General features: G+C 39.3%; 1 protein-coding gene across 1 annotated transcript; it reads right to left on the reverse strand.

Annotated features, from left to right (window-relative positions):
* On the reverse strand, positions 1 to 18,129 carry LOC140236663 (ATP-dependent DNA helicase PIF1-like). The gene is made up of 13 exons (XM_072316582.1): positions 18,046 to 18,129; positions 13,852 to 14,067; positions 12,702 to 12,889; positions 11,713 to 11,919; positions 10,573 to 10,828; positions 9,981 to 10,123; positions 9,199 to 9,324; positions 8,817 to 8,923; positions 7,745 to 7,884; positions 5,799 to 5,905; positions 4,737 to 4,824; positions 3,197 to 3,342; positions 1 to 930 (listed from the first exon to the last, which is right to left on the reverse strand). Exons 2-13 carry the CDS (start codon positions 14,000 to 14,002, stop codon positions 679 to 681), a joined length of 1,911 nt encoding a protein of 636 aa, XP_072172683.1. The 5' UTR covers positions 14,003 to 14,067; positions 18,046 to 18,129; the 3' UTR covers positions 1 to 678.
* Between the last annotated feature and the right edge of the window lie 28 nt (positions 18,130 to 18,157).

Consider the following 18,157-nt stretch of genomic DNA (forward strand, 5'->3'; position numbering starts at 1 on the left):
TACGCTTTGGTTTTGCCTATTACATTTGTTTTATCTCTTGGGGATATAACTTAAGTTGAACTTTTCGTTTACTATGGGTCTTGCCTCTAGTAACTTTGAAATGTACACAGACTGTAATAATGTTACATGATTATCAACAAGTATGTATACCTTGGTTTTGCCTTTGCATTCATTTTATTTCTTGATGGATATCATTGTAACTGAACAGCAGAATGTTATTAAAAATGTTCTTTAAAAAAAAAAGATCACTGCTGGTGCACAGACCATGTTGCTTCCATTCCTTTTGTAACTTTGTCATTAACTCCATGATCACAATGGAGACCACATCACATACCTCACATTGTGGTTTGAATCACTATCATCAATAAAATACTGTAAAAGTGGATATTTTCGCATGACTAATTTTTCGCGCTCGGCCGGGTAAGGTGAGTTTTGCGTGTTTTACATTCCCCTGTATTTAGACATAGACTAGAACCAATCTACTAGAACATGATGGCAAGCAAATATATGCATGTGCTTGTATTTTCGCACTCTTTTCTGGTTGCATGAAAATCTTAACACCATGGCAATTTCCACTTTTACGGTACTACAAACTGCTTAAATTTCTTGACCAGGATTTTTTTCAGTGTATAACAAAGCCACATGATGCTGGCCATGTTAAATTCTGCAAGGCCATCATTAGTCCCAGTGCACAGCATTTCCCCTGTCTGGATCTCTATAGTGACTTATGCTCATCTGTTTTATCTGTCTCTGCTCACGTCTCAGGTGGATGTAGAACTTGATCACATCGGGATGGGCACGTACACAGCTAGCGTCAAAGTCGAGTACACGTAGTCCTTGCAAGCTAGTAGCCCTAGAGAGGGCGACATATGCCTGGCCACACTCGAAGACTCGAGACAGGGATATTTCCACACAGTCCAAAGACATTCCCTGAACAGGTTGAAAAGATTGGAAAAAGGATGATATGAATACTAGTACATGAGAATAACATTTCACATAGAGTATTTGTAGTCAGTACCACATTTTAGTCCACTACAGTGTAGATTTCCATATCTTCAGCCTCCGAGGCCCCCCCCTCGACATTTCACGCGATGTATCGCTATCGCGAAAAGCTATCGCCGCGACGCTTCATGACTTTTTTCTTTTGAGTCTCCTGCATCTTTTGACACCAAATTTGCGATGCCCGGGCGCGCGGTTCCGAGGTTGCGCATAAATATGTACGTGCATGTCAGACCAAAAATTGCTCAAAAATGTGAATTTGTGTACAATTTCAATGCAAACTGTGGTTACAGGCAAATTTCATAAAAGCATGATTATTTTGGGATTTTATTGATTAAAATCAATTCATAACATATTTTCTTGTTCGGAAACAATGTTGCGGACAAATTTCATCGAAAAAACAATGAAAAACATAAAGTCGAAAAAACAAAGAAATACATAATAAATTCAAAAAACAATAAAATACTTAAGAAATTTTTTCTGATTGCACAATTTTTTTCTCTTACATTTGCTAAGGACACTAAAAAGAATATCTACACAAAAAATGTGCATGTTTTGAGCTTTATTTAGTGATTCATACCAAATTGTCTGATTTCATGCATCATGCATAAATTAGCATAATTTAGCAAAAATAATAATTTTCAAAAAAATTAACTTCATGGTACCTTAGATTACATCATAGGCAATGTGTGTGCCAAGTTTTGTCATGATTGCGCGGTCGACGGCCGAGATCTGGAGGGGGGCCTGGGAGCCCCCCCGTCTCTATCATCTACCTAAATAGCCCGGCCTAGTTAGGCCCTGTATGTGCAGATAAATGAAGCATTACATATTGGTAATGATATCCACACCATCAATCATTACCGTTTGTCCTGCCCATTGTCAAGATCACACAATGATATTTATTTTTCCTGGCATCTTTAACCCATTGAAGACTTGTCCTGAGCATATATACTTGGGCAGGCATCTTTAGGAAATGCATACTAAAGCAAAATCAGCTGGTTCTCAGTGGGTTAATGCATGACAGCTGCATTGAATGCAACAACTCCTTAACTTACATGAAGCCTATGAGTCAATTTTTAAAAATAGGAGTACATGGGGGATTGCAGATAAAAGTCATCAAAGAAAACCTACATGTTTGTCACCCAGCCGGCATCGATCAATTTTGGTGTGCAGGAGTACTACACCAGGAGTTGGCAGTACACCAACAAATAGAGTTACTTCAGTGAATAGAGCAAAATCAAACATACAGAACCATAGAATTCCTTCAAAATCAGCCATACATAAGAAAGTTGTTAAGGTTTTAAAGATTTTACATGTCTAAATTTACCACGGTGATTGTGGTAAGAATCGTAGGATTTGCAAAATTTGATGCTACTGACATACACACAAACTTCTACTGCATTTCCCATTTTAGCATGAAATTGCAAAGGAAATAACCTTTTGCATCAAATGTGTGTATTACAACAATCGAGAAATGCTACATTTATTAGGGAAGAGGACCTGGTAGTAGTTGCTAAATAGTTGAAAAAATCAATGTCATCTTTAGGACGTTGTATGCACTACCAATGGAAGCACTGTCAGCTGATGGCATAATAAACAGTTGCAACTATTCATATTACTCTGTGTAAACATGTAAAATTGAATCTCCCATAGTCTTCCTGTTGAATGTCTGATTTGATGAACTGTTTTCCATTCTGCTGTCTGATTTTACTCTCAAGTAATAAGCTTAGGCACGGCGTAGAATGAACCATTCTGAACCAGTGAGTTGGTAGCACGTCTGCCTCCGACCCAAGCGACCCGAGTTCGAACCTGTGAGCAATGTTGTGTGTTATCATAACGTCCCCTCAAGCAAGAGACAAAACACCCTGTCCCTTGGATAGGACATAAAATGGAGGTCCCGTGTGTGAGAGAGTCACAACTCATGCACGTAAAAGATCCCGCTTCATTCATTCATCGCAACGAGCAGGGTGTTAACCAGGTGAAGTGGTCCCGCCTCACATCCAACTGGACCCCATGGAAGCTACTAACCAGCTGAGCATAGCTGAATATGGGCTATCCGGCCATCTTCTCAGATAGAAAATGAACAAACAAACAAACAAACCCCGCAGCAAGAAGCGGGTGTGATATTTGTTATATGATTGGAATAAACTACGAGAAATGCTTCTGATATGTCTGTTCATGCACTGAGCTGACTTACTTGACTCTTGTGAATGGAGATAGCCCAGGCCAGCTTGAGAGGAAGCTGTCTCCTGGTCAGAATGATGGACGGTCCAACGCAGACTGACCAACGCTCTGGACGGATCACCACTTCCAGGCCAGACATGAATCTCACCTTCGGGTTGCCTGAGATGTGGCCAGACAAAATATTTCACATGACGTGAAGGTCTGTTTGTTAACTTTGATGGGCAGTATACATCAACCAAAAAGGATTTGAGCAAAAGTTGATAACTTGATGCACATACATCTTTCAAGTATCTTTCAGCAAGACACTTATTGACAACATTTTGTGCTGACTTATAGTGAAAGTATTCTATAACCAATGGATGCTGATTGAAAACAAACAAATGGCCCTTATTTAGAGAAGAATTGCTAGTAACTGTGCATTGCTTGAGTCAGTTAACAATTCATTCATATTCACACTGTGATGTAATCATTGACCAAAAGTATACGTCCATAAAGAAGGAAAATGTTCTAAGAAATATTTTCATTTCCTAATGCATAACCTCCCAATACTTTGAGCCACTTATACATGCTTTTTGCATTATGCTATGAAATATGGCATTCATTGTAAATGCATTATTTGCTTTAAACAAGAATTGGTGAAGAAGATACTACAGCAATGACACAAATTCAAAATATCAAATCTGTAAATTGATACACTACGCACAAGGTATTGATAGAAATATAGGTACTTGTCACAAAATACTATTGCCTTCTTTTCATTTTCCTTGTCTAGTGCACTAATGGTTTTTATCTTTCATACATATTATCTATGTCTAAAATTCAGTTGTACACATGTATTTTCAAACATTTCTCCTTTTCACAATTAGCAAAATAAATAAGAATATCGTTGCTGGGGTGACAAAACCTCGTATCTCAAAATTGTCAAATGTTCAGGAGAGCGAAAAAACATGGCGGCCAAAGCACTATAGTGAATGGGAAAGCCTTCTCTTTGACATGTCATGGTGGCTTCATTTTTGGAGTAAGACAGTTAGGATTTGGCCAAGACATCACTTCACCCATTATTTGACCATTAAGCTAAAAGAAACAAATTTTGACATTTTTGAGATACGAGGTCTTGTCACCCCAGCGACGATATATCAAACAGTTTTAGTTGACGGATCCTGGGTTTGCGGTTCACCATGTGGTAGTCCTGAAAAGGACTGTTGGAAGAAACGGAGATAGGAGATAATGAGGAAGAAGTGAGAAAGAGAGAGAGCGAGAGTAGAAGTATTCTTTCTTGAGAATGTGAAGAGTCCTGAAAAGGACTGTGAACCAGAGGCGAGAATAAGGAGAACAAAGAGAGCCCTCTCTCTCTCTCTCTTCGATCTCCTTACTCTCGCCTCTGGTTCACAGTCCTTTTCAGGACTACCACATGGTGAACCACAAACCCAGTACCCGTTATCTACACCACCATACAAACCTCCTCCTTCAAAGATCATCAGCTTTAGTTGGTTTTCTATAAGTATGCTATCCTGTCAAAGGTTTATAAAACATATTATGTCAATTTAGTTCACCTTGCATTCCTGCTTCAAAGCCAGTGACCACGCCCCTTGCACCGTTAACAAGGCCTCGCTGGACATCTAGGTTCTTGGCAAGCATCACCTTAAAAAGAAGACAAGCATATAAAGTTGTGAAAACAAGAACAGAATATCTGATTAATAATCTATAGCTTTAAATGACAGCCATCTTTTTCTTGTTTGAAAATTGCACATTTATAAATACTTACAAGAATTAATGTGATGACTCTTTTTTCCTTGTGACAGCAGAAACCCACAGTCCCTTATACCTGCTTAATCATTAATTGTCTTCTTTTTGAAGTATGTCAGTGGGACATGTTGACAACCATTGCACAAGAGGTGGAACCTTTACTTGCCTCACAAAATCTTACAAATGTAATCTGTATATGACAACTGCTATTATAAGCATGACCGTTGGAAATCTAGGATTCATATCCAGACCTAAATAACAAGATGACGTCCAATGGTCGTACTTTGATAGAGGAAAAGAGTGACAGATTCGACAAGAATATTTGCAACATTGGTGAGACTTCGATAGTCTGATCTGTGTTCTGAATTCAGCATTGTTTATATTTGTAACATACATTACCTTGTAAGATTCCTTTCTGTGAGACTGCTTCTTCATGATCAACATATGAATGTTCTCTCAATTCTGTCATGACAGCTGGTATAAGACAAAGTGTGTTACAGAATTTTAGGTGAACCACCTCAGGGTCAAGGAAGTGCCTTATATCTTGTAACTTTCCTATTTTACACTGTATGTTCCTAAGCACTCTGTCTCAGGCTAAGCCTCAGACACTTACATGGAATGATTGTTTGTAGATGCCAGGAAAACATCACTTACAGGGGTTCAAAAAAAGCAAAAATGAATTGCCGGGGGGGGGGGGGGGGGGGGGGGGGGGGGTGTCACCTATCTCCTTCATCCCCCCCCCCCCCACCCCTTAGCAAAAAGCTGGATCCGCCCCTGTCATGCATCCACCAGAATTAAGTGAATCAGATTTTTTCTTTCTTTCCCCCTTTCACTGTGGACATATGAAAAGTGAACAGTTTAAGGCCTACCTGTGCGCCAATCTTGAGGTCAATCCTCTGCCTGACTGGACATTGGTTGTTGAGCTGTTTGACCAAAGCTGGGTCACTATCCATTGCCTCATAGACACGCACATCACCTGAGATGACCAACATATAGGCAGGACATGTATGAGAAGGGAACTATGATGCCCACTGAGGGATGTCAACTTGAATCCTGTCCCAGCCATCAAAGTTGGCACAATAGAAAACAAGGCTTTAACCTGTTGAAGACAAGTCCCAAGCATACTCGGGGCAGGTGTCTATGAGAAATACCTGTTTTAGCAAAATCAGTCCGTCCTCAATGGATTAAATGCTCTACATTGAGATCCTAGCCAAGAAGAATTGTGTCTTTCATTGGTCCACGCAGCAGAAAAAGAGACAAGCTTCAGCCCAATGGTCCTCTTGTTGGGGCTCCAGATATAATTTACAACTACAAGGAATGTAAAGAAATTGTATCTTCTACACATTCTAGCACTAAATGATCAAGGCTTTTGTCTTTGTTTTTTGTTTGTTTGTTTTTGTTTTTTTAGTCATCACTCTTAAAGGGACTGTACAGGACTGGTTGAGGTGCTTTTGAACATTCTTAAGTGAGATAATGAGAAACCTCTTCAGAAATATGAAAGAGCATGTGATTTTAAGAAGGATTCCACTTTTATTTGATGAAAATTGGTTTTCAAATGGCTGAGATATCAAAAAAGTGATAATAATAAAAGGCGACAGGCCACAACTTTATTAGGATCTCTTTGTTTCACCTTGTTTTTGGATATCTCAGCCATTTCAAAACCGATTTTCGTCAAATAAACTTTTGATACCCCTTAGAATTGCATGCTCTTTGACACCTCATAGAGTGGTTTCTGAATATCTCATAAAACTTTAAAAGCTAAATCCTCACCTCGACCAGAACTGTACACACTTAAAGCTTTCACTTTTACAGGGATTGATGCAGAATCAGCAAATATTGAAGCAAGATGATAACGATTTCATCCAGCAGCATGTTGAATTCTCTCTTCTTTCACATTGATTTTAACCCTATTCTAACTGGGCTATTTGAGACCAAGTTTTTACTGGGGGGGGGGGGGGGGGGTCAATTTGACCCCCCCTTCAGATCTCGGCCACCGATCGCGCGATCGCCGCAAAATTTTGCCTGAACATAGAGCCGGATGTCAACTACAAGATTACATGGTCATACAATAGAAAAATTTTGATTTCATATTTTTTAATAAATTAATTATGCAAATTAACGCATGAAATCATATTTTCACCTATAACTCCATCAAAAAGACTGAAGGATTATTAAATTTTTGTGTCAGAGTTCCTCAAGACACATCAAACAATTTTCTAGTAAAAAAATAGCGCAATCAAAATCATTTTCTTTTGTTTTTTATTGTTTTGTTAATTTCTTATGTATTTTATTGTTTTTTCAATCTTTTGTTTTCTATTGCTTTTTTGCCAAAATTTGTTGGAGGCACTTTTTCAAGCTTATCTACATTAGAATTGATTTATTTCAATGGTTAAAAGTTGAAATAATCTAATTTATATCAATTAAACAAAAAAACACAGTTTGCATTGGATTTGCACACAAAATCATGAATTCGAGCGTTTTTCGGGTTGACATGCATATGTAAAACATTGCATAACTTCAGAACGGTGTACCCGGACGTCGCAAATTTGGTCTCAAAATATGCGGGAGACTCGAATGAAAAAAGTCATGAAACGATGCGGCAAAATCTTTGCGCGTTGCGGAATCATGGCACGAAACGTCGAGGGGGGGGTCAATTTGACCCCCCCCCCCCCCCCAGTTAGAATAGGGTTAAGTTCAGTATGTCAGAAGTTTGCTTCCCCCCTCTCTCTCTCTCTCTTTAATTTTCCTTGTGTTCAAACATGATAGTGGTCTTAAAATGATAGAAAAGAAAACTATTTGTCTGTGACAGACTAACCCTGTAACTTGTTGAGATGCACATTGTTGAGTTGGTCAACATCTTCTTTGTGGGTGCAGAGTCTTGTGGCATGAATACCTTCCCTGTCCACACAGTGCTTGGCTGTAGCAATCAAGCGGTCACTCACTTCCTGTGGACAGCTACAAGGAGACGAGAAAAGATGTAACTATTTCTTCAACTACTGTACATTGTCAATCCTGGTTGTTTGTAACATATCACCTATTGACACTCAAAGACGTGTATATATCTCATGGTGATAAAAGATGGGAAAATTCCAGTTAGACAAAGAATATGCGATTTTTCCCCTTTTTCTTAGTGATACATTGCCAAAGTGTGAGGGCATGGATATTTTGCTATCATCCCATGTGAAGAATTTTCAAAGCATGTTGGCACACATACAATCACATTGATCTCCACACACACTGCAAGTTTTACTGAAGCTATTCAGTGAATACAGCTGTCACCATGACACAATTTAAATGCAGTCTATACCATGTTTGAGTAAACCTTAGTTTTAGTTTTATCAAAATCCCCCCCCCCCAAAAAAAAAATAATAATAATAAATAGATAAATAAATAAATAAATAAATAAATAAATAAATTATGGAATTTCAAAGTTCCACATGTTTTTGTAAAAGTGATTTTAGATGCAACCTCATATATGAAAATATGATGAGGCAATGTTGTCATGACATGTTTTGCACTCAAATCAACTGGAGAATAATGAGTAAAATATTGTTATCCCAGCTAATTAGCACATCTTTGCAACCATCATCACTATTTGGTAAAAACATGTGACACTTTAGAGTTCCATAACTCTCTCATTTGAAGTCTGGTTTCAGTCTGAAAAAAAGAAAAGCCTCTACAATTTTGTTCATCTGTTTTTATGCTTCCATTCTTCATTAAAGCAATCACTAACTCGAACATGATGTGGATAGTACTTTCAATAATGCTACACTGAGTGACAGTATAGCTCAACAATGTGAACACAAAGGCATCTCTTTCTCAACAAGATGAATTGGTTTTGACACAAGAATCTCTGCATTTCTTCCATAGATTTCATCTCAACTTACCGACCCACCCTGATCTTCTGTAGAATGTCGATGAATGTCTGGTCCTTCTGCCGTTTCACCTCCATGAGTTCACAGTTCACCTGCACACATCGATGCCAAGCTGGGGACTGATTGAGGAATAGATTGATCAGAAAATCTAGTCTGACAAACAAAATACCATGAATATGACTTATAACTATGATAAAGATATTTGTTCATTATCTTTCACCGAGTAATCACTCAGAGAAACTGTAAATTAATCTAAACATGATGCCTCGCAAGCAACCAACTCCAACATCCAAAGCACCAACAGACAGAATATCTTCTTATTGCAAAGAGAGTAAAGTATGTATTATAAGTACTCATTGATACAAAAGGTAATAGATGTATATGAGCTTGTTACCATGAAACAGAAATTCTGCTTCTCATCTTTTTTGACAACAGGTGGTAGCTGAAGGAAATCTCCACACAAAATGAGTTGGATGCCACCAAACGGCTGGTCGTTACGCTTGATAGCCCTAGCCACAGCCTGAAACCAAAAACAAAGAAGAACATGGGTAGTCATCCCATCTAGATACTATTATGGCATGTTCCATTGCTTCAGGATTGAAATGACACACTGCATTCGCATGGTTTGATATCTATTACAATTACATTTACACAAACTATGCATTAAAATGCAATTCCATTTTTAAATTGCTTCAATGTACTTGTATCAAGAAAAAAGAAAATATATAAAAGATGGTTTTAGTTTCACCTGAATCAGATATATGATTAGAAAACTGTATAGGATTTTATATGTTTTCACAAAACTGTGATATCAGTTCTGAAAGCCTGTATGCAAGATAATAAGGCGATGATGGCATTGCCTGATCAGTACCTGTAGCTGGCATGTGTACTGATGGAGCATTTTGCATGAAAACAATTATTATCAATCCAAAGTTTGACATCTCTTACAGAAAAAAAAAAGTTCCTCATCAGGTACTATCCATAAAAACCCTTTCAAAAAGCTTGCAAAATGCATGCACAAAATCAATGCCAAAATTCATATCAACAATGTCACAAGAATATGCAAGAGAGGAATAAAGGCTCTAAGCAAGGGTAGACAAGTTTGACAGATAAAGGATGGATCCAGTGTAGAAGATAATGCCAGGAGACTCATCTACTGGGAAAAATGACGCTTACCTCCAACTTGGTAAAGAAGTTGCCATCAACCATGGAGATCTCGTCTACAATGAGATGTTTACACTTCCTCCACTGTTGTCTTCTAGTGGGTCTAGAAGCCAGCTCTATGCACTGCTGTAGGGTGCCAGCACCTGAGCCCATACCTGGTGGGTGGCAAAATATTCAACATGTTTTCTGGCTGTATCAAAAACACTTACACACAGCACACATATACAACATACAAATGAACAAAATAATACAACATACACACATATACATACAACTAATGTCATGTTAAATATACCATCTATAGGACGTTCCCCCCAAAGTTTTGCAACATTTGTGTGGGTGTGTTGGTGAGTGTGTGTGCTTTATATTTGACACAATTGATGATAAAAGAAGGCGCATCACTCACATCTCATAATTTTTTGTTTGTTTGGTAGGTTTGTTTGTTTGTTTGTTTGTTTGTTTGTTTGTTTGTTTGTTTGTTTTGATAATCAAGCTAAGGTGCAAAGGATGGCTGGTGCAAAATCACGGGGAAATGGTTTCCAGTATAAGCTGTTCAGTGAGCAAATGTTCAGAAGTCACTACTGTAGAAATATGCAGCCCATACCTGCAAACTGGTGGAGTGTAGTCCCACCGATGTGACAAGCTGCCACCCCAGTACTCGCAGTGGCAAAAGTCGAGTCCGGGGGCAGAACGCCGATGATATGCCTGAGTAGGAAAGACTTGCCCGTGCCAGCACTGCCTGTGAAGAAGACACTCTGGCCAGCTAACACAGCACTAAGGACCTTCTTCTGTTCATTTGTCAGAGGAGGTTCCTTCTTCAGTTGTGTCAGATTCAGCTTCTTGCGAGGGGCAAGGTTTTCCTGTAACAGAGTAACAATTAGATACAGCGCACTACCATTATAACTAACACGGTTATAACGAAATTCCGGTTACAATGAAGTAAAGACTCAGGCCCTAATATTATTCACTCTATATTTTTTATTGTTTATTTGTTACATTTAATAACAAAATTTTACTATAACAAAATAGAAAACTGCCAGTCTCAAGGATTTCATTATAACAGTAGTCCACTGTACACACACAAGCACACAAATGTCAAGGAATAATTAGTCTAAAACAAAGATTAATACAGCCAAACATTGCAAACCAGCTACTAAAACTTCATCATAGGCAACATCTTCAGACATGGGTGTACCATTCTTTGGGAATCTCTTATACTCAGTTACACATTCAACATTTCATGCGAATTATCAACACCAACCACAAGTTAGTTATACAGTCCTACCTCTCTTATCCAGACACGTTGGGACCAGTGCTCAGCCAGATAAGGGATTTGGCTGGATATGACTCAATGTTTAATACACACAGCTGCCTACTTGTACCGTGTCCTGATTTAATGGAAAGTTTTCTGTCTATGTTCTTGCAGTGAATTGGGGATATAGTAAATGTCTGAATGCATAATATGTTATTTAGAATAAAATTTGATGTGAATGTATGTTATCTATGTTGGAAATAATATGTAAATCATGCGAGTTATTTAGGAATTTTGTTTGAGATCGAAATCCCCCTTTTCCCCGTAGTTATTAGATTGGGGAAAAAAAAAATCACAGCAAGATCGCGTCTGGATAATAGAGCAATGCAGACAAAAGGAGGCCGGATAAGAGAGGTCAGATTGTATTAATATTGATAAATTAGTCTAGCACTGCAAGAATAATAAATGTCTGTCATTGACAGTGACCCTTACTTGATCAGCCTTTGTGTCTTCATCCACTTTCCTGGGCCGTTTTCTGGTGCGACCCTTGATGGCCCCTGGGGTGGTGGATGTACCCTTAGCCTCCAGCAGCTTGGCTCGCTGGTTGTTCAGAGTGTCAACATCCTTCTGGTTGAGGGGACTGATTTCACTGAATGTCTGGGCCTTCTCAGACAGCAGCCGCACCCTCTCACTGATGACCTGAGAACACAAGCAGTCAAGTTTTGATGGATATTGCTGTTTCGCTTACATGGTACTGTACATTTATTTAATGAATAGACTTACACAATCTCTCACAGAGCTACAAAACAGCAATAACACCAAGCTTGCAAATCATGACAACTGTAATTGCAAAAAACTGTAGCGGAAGTTATTTGCCTCATGGGGGGGGGGGGGGGGATAGATTATTTGAACAGCCTTGTAACACCTACCCATAGGAACGGTTCCTGACAAGTTGGGTCAAAATCTAACAAGGAATTTTTATGGAGACAAGAAAACACAAAAAGGTCATTTAATTGCGAATGACTCACAACTCCAGAAAGTCAACAAACAAAAAGTGATTGCAAGAACTCACTCAAGCTTTTGTTCTGTGAACTGGTAATGAGTAATATCCCTAATATGGGCCACGACAGGAGGCAGCCATTTTAAGTATCCATTATACCATGTGAGTGATGATTCCAACCCGCAATAAATAATCTCCTCTATGTCAACATTAAAAAAAAAGACATAAAAAGAAAAGCAAGGCAGCATTAAAAAAAAAAAACTGAAAGTTTTAAACTGTGCAAATATTCAATCTTTACCATTCATAAGCAGTACTTTCGTACTACAGGTGTAAATAATGACAAAATTCAAAGCCTCTGTGCATTTACCCATGCATTCTTTATCTATGTTATATTCCCTGCCCTAACTCCCTGAATACCTGACTACGTGTACCAGAATACCTGGCCGGGTAAGATTTAAGGATTACTTCTGACATACGATACCTTATCTGATTTTCTACAGGCCATCTTGACAGCCAAGCTCTTGAGAAAGGTAAGGAGCTGGTGAGGTGGGCTGTTAGAAATCATAATCTGAAGGCTCTGCCTCGGCAGGCGAATGCATGCTTTCCCATCCTGGGCAAAGCGGCGATGGATTGCAACATCCTGCATTGGGAAAGATGCTGAAGTTTTTCCTGTGTATGGCAGCATATCACACACAGTGGCACAAAAAAGAAGACAGAGTGAAGACATGGAGGTGAAAGGGGATCACAAAAAGGGATGAATGTACTAATAGGAAATAGAATTTGTGTTTCTCATAAAATAGAGCATTACCATCACTAGCACCTTAATTGCATTCCTTTTACTTTTTCATGCACAAAATGTCAAAACCTCCTTACAAGATTTACATGATGTACAATGTATAGCTGCACACTTCCAAAGAGATAGATTCACATGTTTGAATCATATACTCATCTTGACTATTTGAAGAGTTTGTTTGCAAAAACCGATAAGTCCATATTTGTCAAATGGAGATATTTGCGATTAAAGGTCAAGAAAAATACAGAGAATAATAAGAAAATTGTTGCTTCTTTTGACCATAACTTCAAAAATATACCTTTATATGTAGTGACCAATATATCATTTAAAAGGTATTTTTTGTACTTTATGACAGAGACCGTACTTCAAAATCTTCAAAAATGGACTTATCGCTTTTTGCAAACAAACTCTTCATTTCGCACCTAAACCTATTTGTTACCTTACAATTGTTTGCTAGAACATATCACTCATTATATTTCACAGATCCTGAAGAATGAGATGCATTTCATAAATCAAACCTGTCAGTATTTCTAAAGTAAAAATATAATGCAAAATACACATGCACACAAATTGTGGTGGTAAGGACAAAGGTGTGTCATGGCATTTTGTAATGCCTGCAAGCTTCAATTTTGGATAATTGAAAAAAAAAAATGCTGGATAACTGCTTTGGTGAGAGGTCTTCTTACAGCTGTACTTCATCTCACAATGTTGCTGGAATCCAGCTAAGTTTAGTATCTAGACTGGTCATTCCAGCCACTCTCCAACTATCGCCTTCTTCTGGAGCCCTACAATTTACAAATCTTAACAAAGTTAGGAAGAGAGGAAACATTGTACACACCAGTGATGACTCGGAGTATGATGTCCTTGAATTCATTCCTTCCTAGAATGAGGTTTCCATTTCTGCATACAGTCCTCTTGGTGACCTCTCCGCTGGGGTTCAATTTCTCAACTGCCACAGTACATGCAAGCTCCGGGCATTCCATGGCCATTGACGTCAAACTTCAAGCTCTTCTCATATGATGAAAGCCAAAACTCACCCTCCCATCAGAAGAAACTGCAAAAGAATTGGGACAATGACATGATATGCAATGGTAATCATATTTACATTGGATTAAAGTGATGAATCTGCATTAACCAGAGACAAAACTTAAAGCTTAAAGTACAACCAGGACAAAAAAAAAAAAAAAAAAAAAAAGAATACCTCCCTGGTTTCTCTTTTCTCATTTCTTTCTTCTGGGAAGCATCTTGGACAGCTTGTTCCATTTTCCTCAAACTTCACTGATGTGTAGGCCTACACTACATTCATAAATGTAGACCTTACTAACATTTGTATTGAATAAATGTTTATATTTGGGGTAAATTTCCATTTTCGTGGCAGGCCATTTCAGTGACTTCAATCATTTGAGCAGAAACATTGGTATCACAAGTCTGAAAGCTTTCACTCATGTCACTATTGCACTAAAAGTTTGGCATAACTAACCCCGGCCCCTTTTGGCTGGCTTGGGCACACTTAGGGACAGCTAGGTGCTTGTAAGTGGTTCTTGTATGCAGCCGTGTGTTTGAAAGCTTCACTCCTTTCATGGGGGATGTGAATGATCCCCAACTTGTCAGCGAACATCCACAAAGACATATAGGCTGTTCTAACCGCAGCAGCGACCCCATACGGACAAATACGTACCGTAAAGGCCCCGCGACGGGGTTAAGGCTGTTCAAGCTTTTAACCCCTCAACCATCACAATTGCACAATCTATATCACACATACATGCATGATGATCAAAGGATCAATACAAGAATTCAAGAACAAAAGTATTTCTACACACAAAAGGTAAGAAGTAAACAAATAATCAACTATGATAGCTACAATACTACATGCTACGTACTGATTGTTTTTCAGGAAGAATTACATCGTCCCCTGAATGCAGTAAAAAGTAAAATCTACACTAGTGTACGGTATGCAGTTGGTTTCCCTTTTCATTTAGGTTTTCTATGTATTTTTTTCAGAATCCACGATCCACTTCAAATTTGTTATCAAAATTAACAGAAAAAAATTATCTGTCTCATATTCATCTCCTTCTTTATTTTATTTGTAAAGTAAGATGATAGATAAATGTAACGTTAGTTTGAAAAAGTCGCCAATATTTTCGTTCTTTTATGAAAGTTACAATACACAGCTTACCACAATCTTAAGTTGATCTTAAAATCTAAGATTGACTTAAAATCTTTGTGAAACATCCCGAGGTAAATGCATGGTGCATGATTATTGGTGATCTCAACTACAGAGAAATCAATTGGGAAACCACACAAGCCAGGTCTGGTAGAGCAGAAGCCTTTCTCGATGTTATACAGGACAACTTGTGGACACAACATGTGACAGAACCCACGAGAGAAGACTCTCTACTTGACCTGGTCATCACTTCTAACCCCGACGTGATTGACGAAGTGTCAGCACAGGCGCACTTGGGATCCAGTGACCACTGTATGTTGAGATGGGACCTGAATTACCTAATTGTGCCTGAGGAATCAATGCCAAAGAGAGATTATAAGAAAGCCAACTTCGACAAAATCAAAGCCAATCTATCCAAGAAGAAATGGAATGAGGAATTCAGTGACTGCACAGCCGAACAAGCATGGACATCCTTAAGAGAGGAAATTCAACTCCTCATACAGAGGAACGTACCTATTAAGCAGGAAAACAAGAGGAAAAAGAAAGCGATCTGGCTAACAAGAAGAGCTCAGAAAGCTGTGCGCCGCAAACAGAGAGCTTGGAGAAAGTACAAACAGGCTAAAACTACTAAGAGCAAAGAACACTACAGAAAGTGCCAAAAGGAAGCCAAATATGAAGTGAGGAAAGCCAAACGTGACTTTGAAAGGAAACTTGCCGAAAACATAAAAGAGGACTCCAAAAGTTTTTATGCCTATGTGAGATCCAAACAAAAGGTAAAAGATTCCATTGGCCCTCTGAAAAACAAATCAGGCAACACTATCCCACCAGGACAGGAAACCGCCAACACCCTCAACAAGTTCTTTGCATCAGTGTTTACTGTGGAAAGAGATGAAACACCTGAGCCTGAACAAATATACAAAGGATCTGATAATGATAGACTAGTAGACCTGGAGGTTACAGAGGAGGATGTCAAGAGAAGATTACAGAAGCTTGACCCATCAAAATCTGCGGGACCAGATGGTATTCACCCTTATATACTGAAATCTCTAGCAGACGAACTGAGTGAACCGATCGCCTGGATCTGCAACAAGTCCCTCGAAGAAGGAGTAGTCCCTGAAGACTGGAGGGTGGCCCACATCATACCCATCTTCAAAAAGGGATCAAGGTCAGATCCAGGAAACTACAGACCTATAAGTCTTACCTCTGTAATAGGCAAAATCTTGGAAAGCATTATCAAAGATAGTATCACACAACATCTAGAACAGCAGAATCTGATCCACAGGTCACAACATGGGTTCAGGAAACGAAAATCTTGCCTAACAAATCTTCTCGAACACCTCGAAGTCCTAACCAGGCTCGTTGATGACGGAATCCCAGTAGATGTGGTGTACTTAGACCTAGCCAAAGCGTTCGACACTGTACCCCACGACAAACTAATTGCCAAAATCAAAGCTCACGGGATCGATGGAAAGGTGCTAGCCTGGATTAAGGCGTGGCTAACCGGAAGGAAACAGAAAGTTACTACGCAAGGAGCTGAGTCGGACTGGGAAAGTGTAACAAGTTCCGTCGTTCAAGGCTCAGTGTTGGGACCACTCTGCTTCCTTATGTACATGAATGACATACCATGTGGTATGGATGATAATTCATTCATGTTTGCCGACGACACAAAGATAGCACACCCCGTAGGAACAGAAGAGGATATCGTGAACATGCAAAAAGACATCGACAATCTACACTCATGGGCTGGAAGGTGGCAAATGAAGTATAATGATAACAAGTGTGGAGTGATGCATGTGGGATACCACAACCCACATCACACCTACCACATGGGGAATGCCACATTAAGAGTAACACCAGAGGAAAAAGACCTGGGAGTACTGATACACCAATCCCTCAAAGTCTCAAACCAGTGTGCAGCAGCCGCAAAAAAAGCAAACAGAGTCCTGGGAATGATCAAAAGAAGCTTTCAATACAGAAGTCGAGAAGTTATCCTAAAACTCTACAAATCACTAGTAAGACCACACTTGGATTACTGTATGCAGGCCTGGTGTCCATACCTAGAGAAAGACAAGAAAACACTGGAGAAAATGCAGGCTAGGGCCACTAAACTCATCCCCAACCTAAAAGATCTACCTTATGAAATCAGACTCAGAAGACTCAACCTTACCACTCTGGATGTCAGAAGGAAGAGGGGCGATCTCATTCAAGCGTACCGGATCATAACACAGTTAGATAACATCGACCCAAATTCCATCTTCCAAAAAACAATATATCAAGGTACCCGAGGGCATTCCGAGAAACTTGCAAAGACACGTCCTAGACTGGACGTAAGAAAACACTTTTACAGCCAACGAGTGGTAGACAGCTGGAATAAACTCCCAGAAGATGTCATCCAGTCACAGACAGTGAGACACTCCTCACCTTCAAAATGAAATTGTCTAAATTGGGTTATTAATGGGCTAAAAAGCTCCCTAAACCCTGCCACACTTGCAATCTATCTACGTGAAGATGGAGGTGTGGCACTTCAAGGTAAATTTGGGCAAATTCATGTAACTCGATCTCTGTACGTAGTGTAGCTAGTTCTGAATTCTGTCACTGTACACTAAGTCGCGTGCGCTCTAGTGTATTGTCTAGGGCGTCTCGGGTGCGTCTGGTCGGGTCGTCGGCGGCCTGCCTGTGTGGCTCGGGGCCGGGGTCTGCGGTCGGGCTACCACGCACGTACACCGAGCTGGTCGATCTGCAAGCAAAGTCAACAACAAACGCAAACTAGGATTTATATACGTAAAGTCAAGAACCCGAATTAATCACTTAACTAGCTAGATGTACGCAGCTAGAAGTACAGAAGTCACAATCAATATCAAAACTTACCTTACGCTATGCATGCGTATGCGGAAGTTTACATGGGGAAAACGCGTAACACTACAGCATGCACACAGCAGCAATGGGACGTACATTACGTCGAAATGCAAATGGCCATTTA

This window comes from Diadema setosum, chromosome 13 (genome assembly GCF_964275005.1).
Source record: "Diadema setosum chromosome 13, eeDiaSeto1, whole genome shotgun sequence".
Classification (NCBI taxonomy): domain Eukaryota; kingdom Metazoa; phylum Echinodermata; class Echinoidea; order Diadematoida; family Diadematidae; genus Diadema; species Diadema setosum.

Excerpts from the sequence above, each read along its gene's own strand:
- LOC140236663 (XM_072316582.1), bottom strand. The coding sequence starts at position 14,002 with ATGGCCATGGAATGCCCGGAGCTTGCATGTACTGTGGCAGTTGAGAAA. Across the intron at positions 9,325-9,980 it reads ACTTCTTTACCAAGTTGGAG|GCTGTGGCTAGGGCTATCAA; the intron begins GTAAGCGTCATT and ends TTTTGGTTTCAG. Across the intron at positions 7,885-8,816 it reads CAGAAGATCAGGGTGGGTCG|CTGTCCACAGGAAGTGAGTG; the intron begins GTAAGTTGAGAT and ends GTCTCCTTGTAG.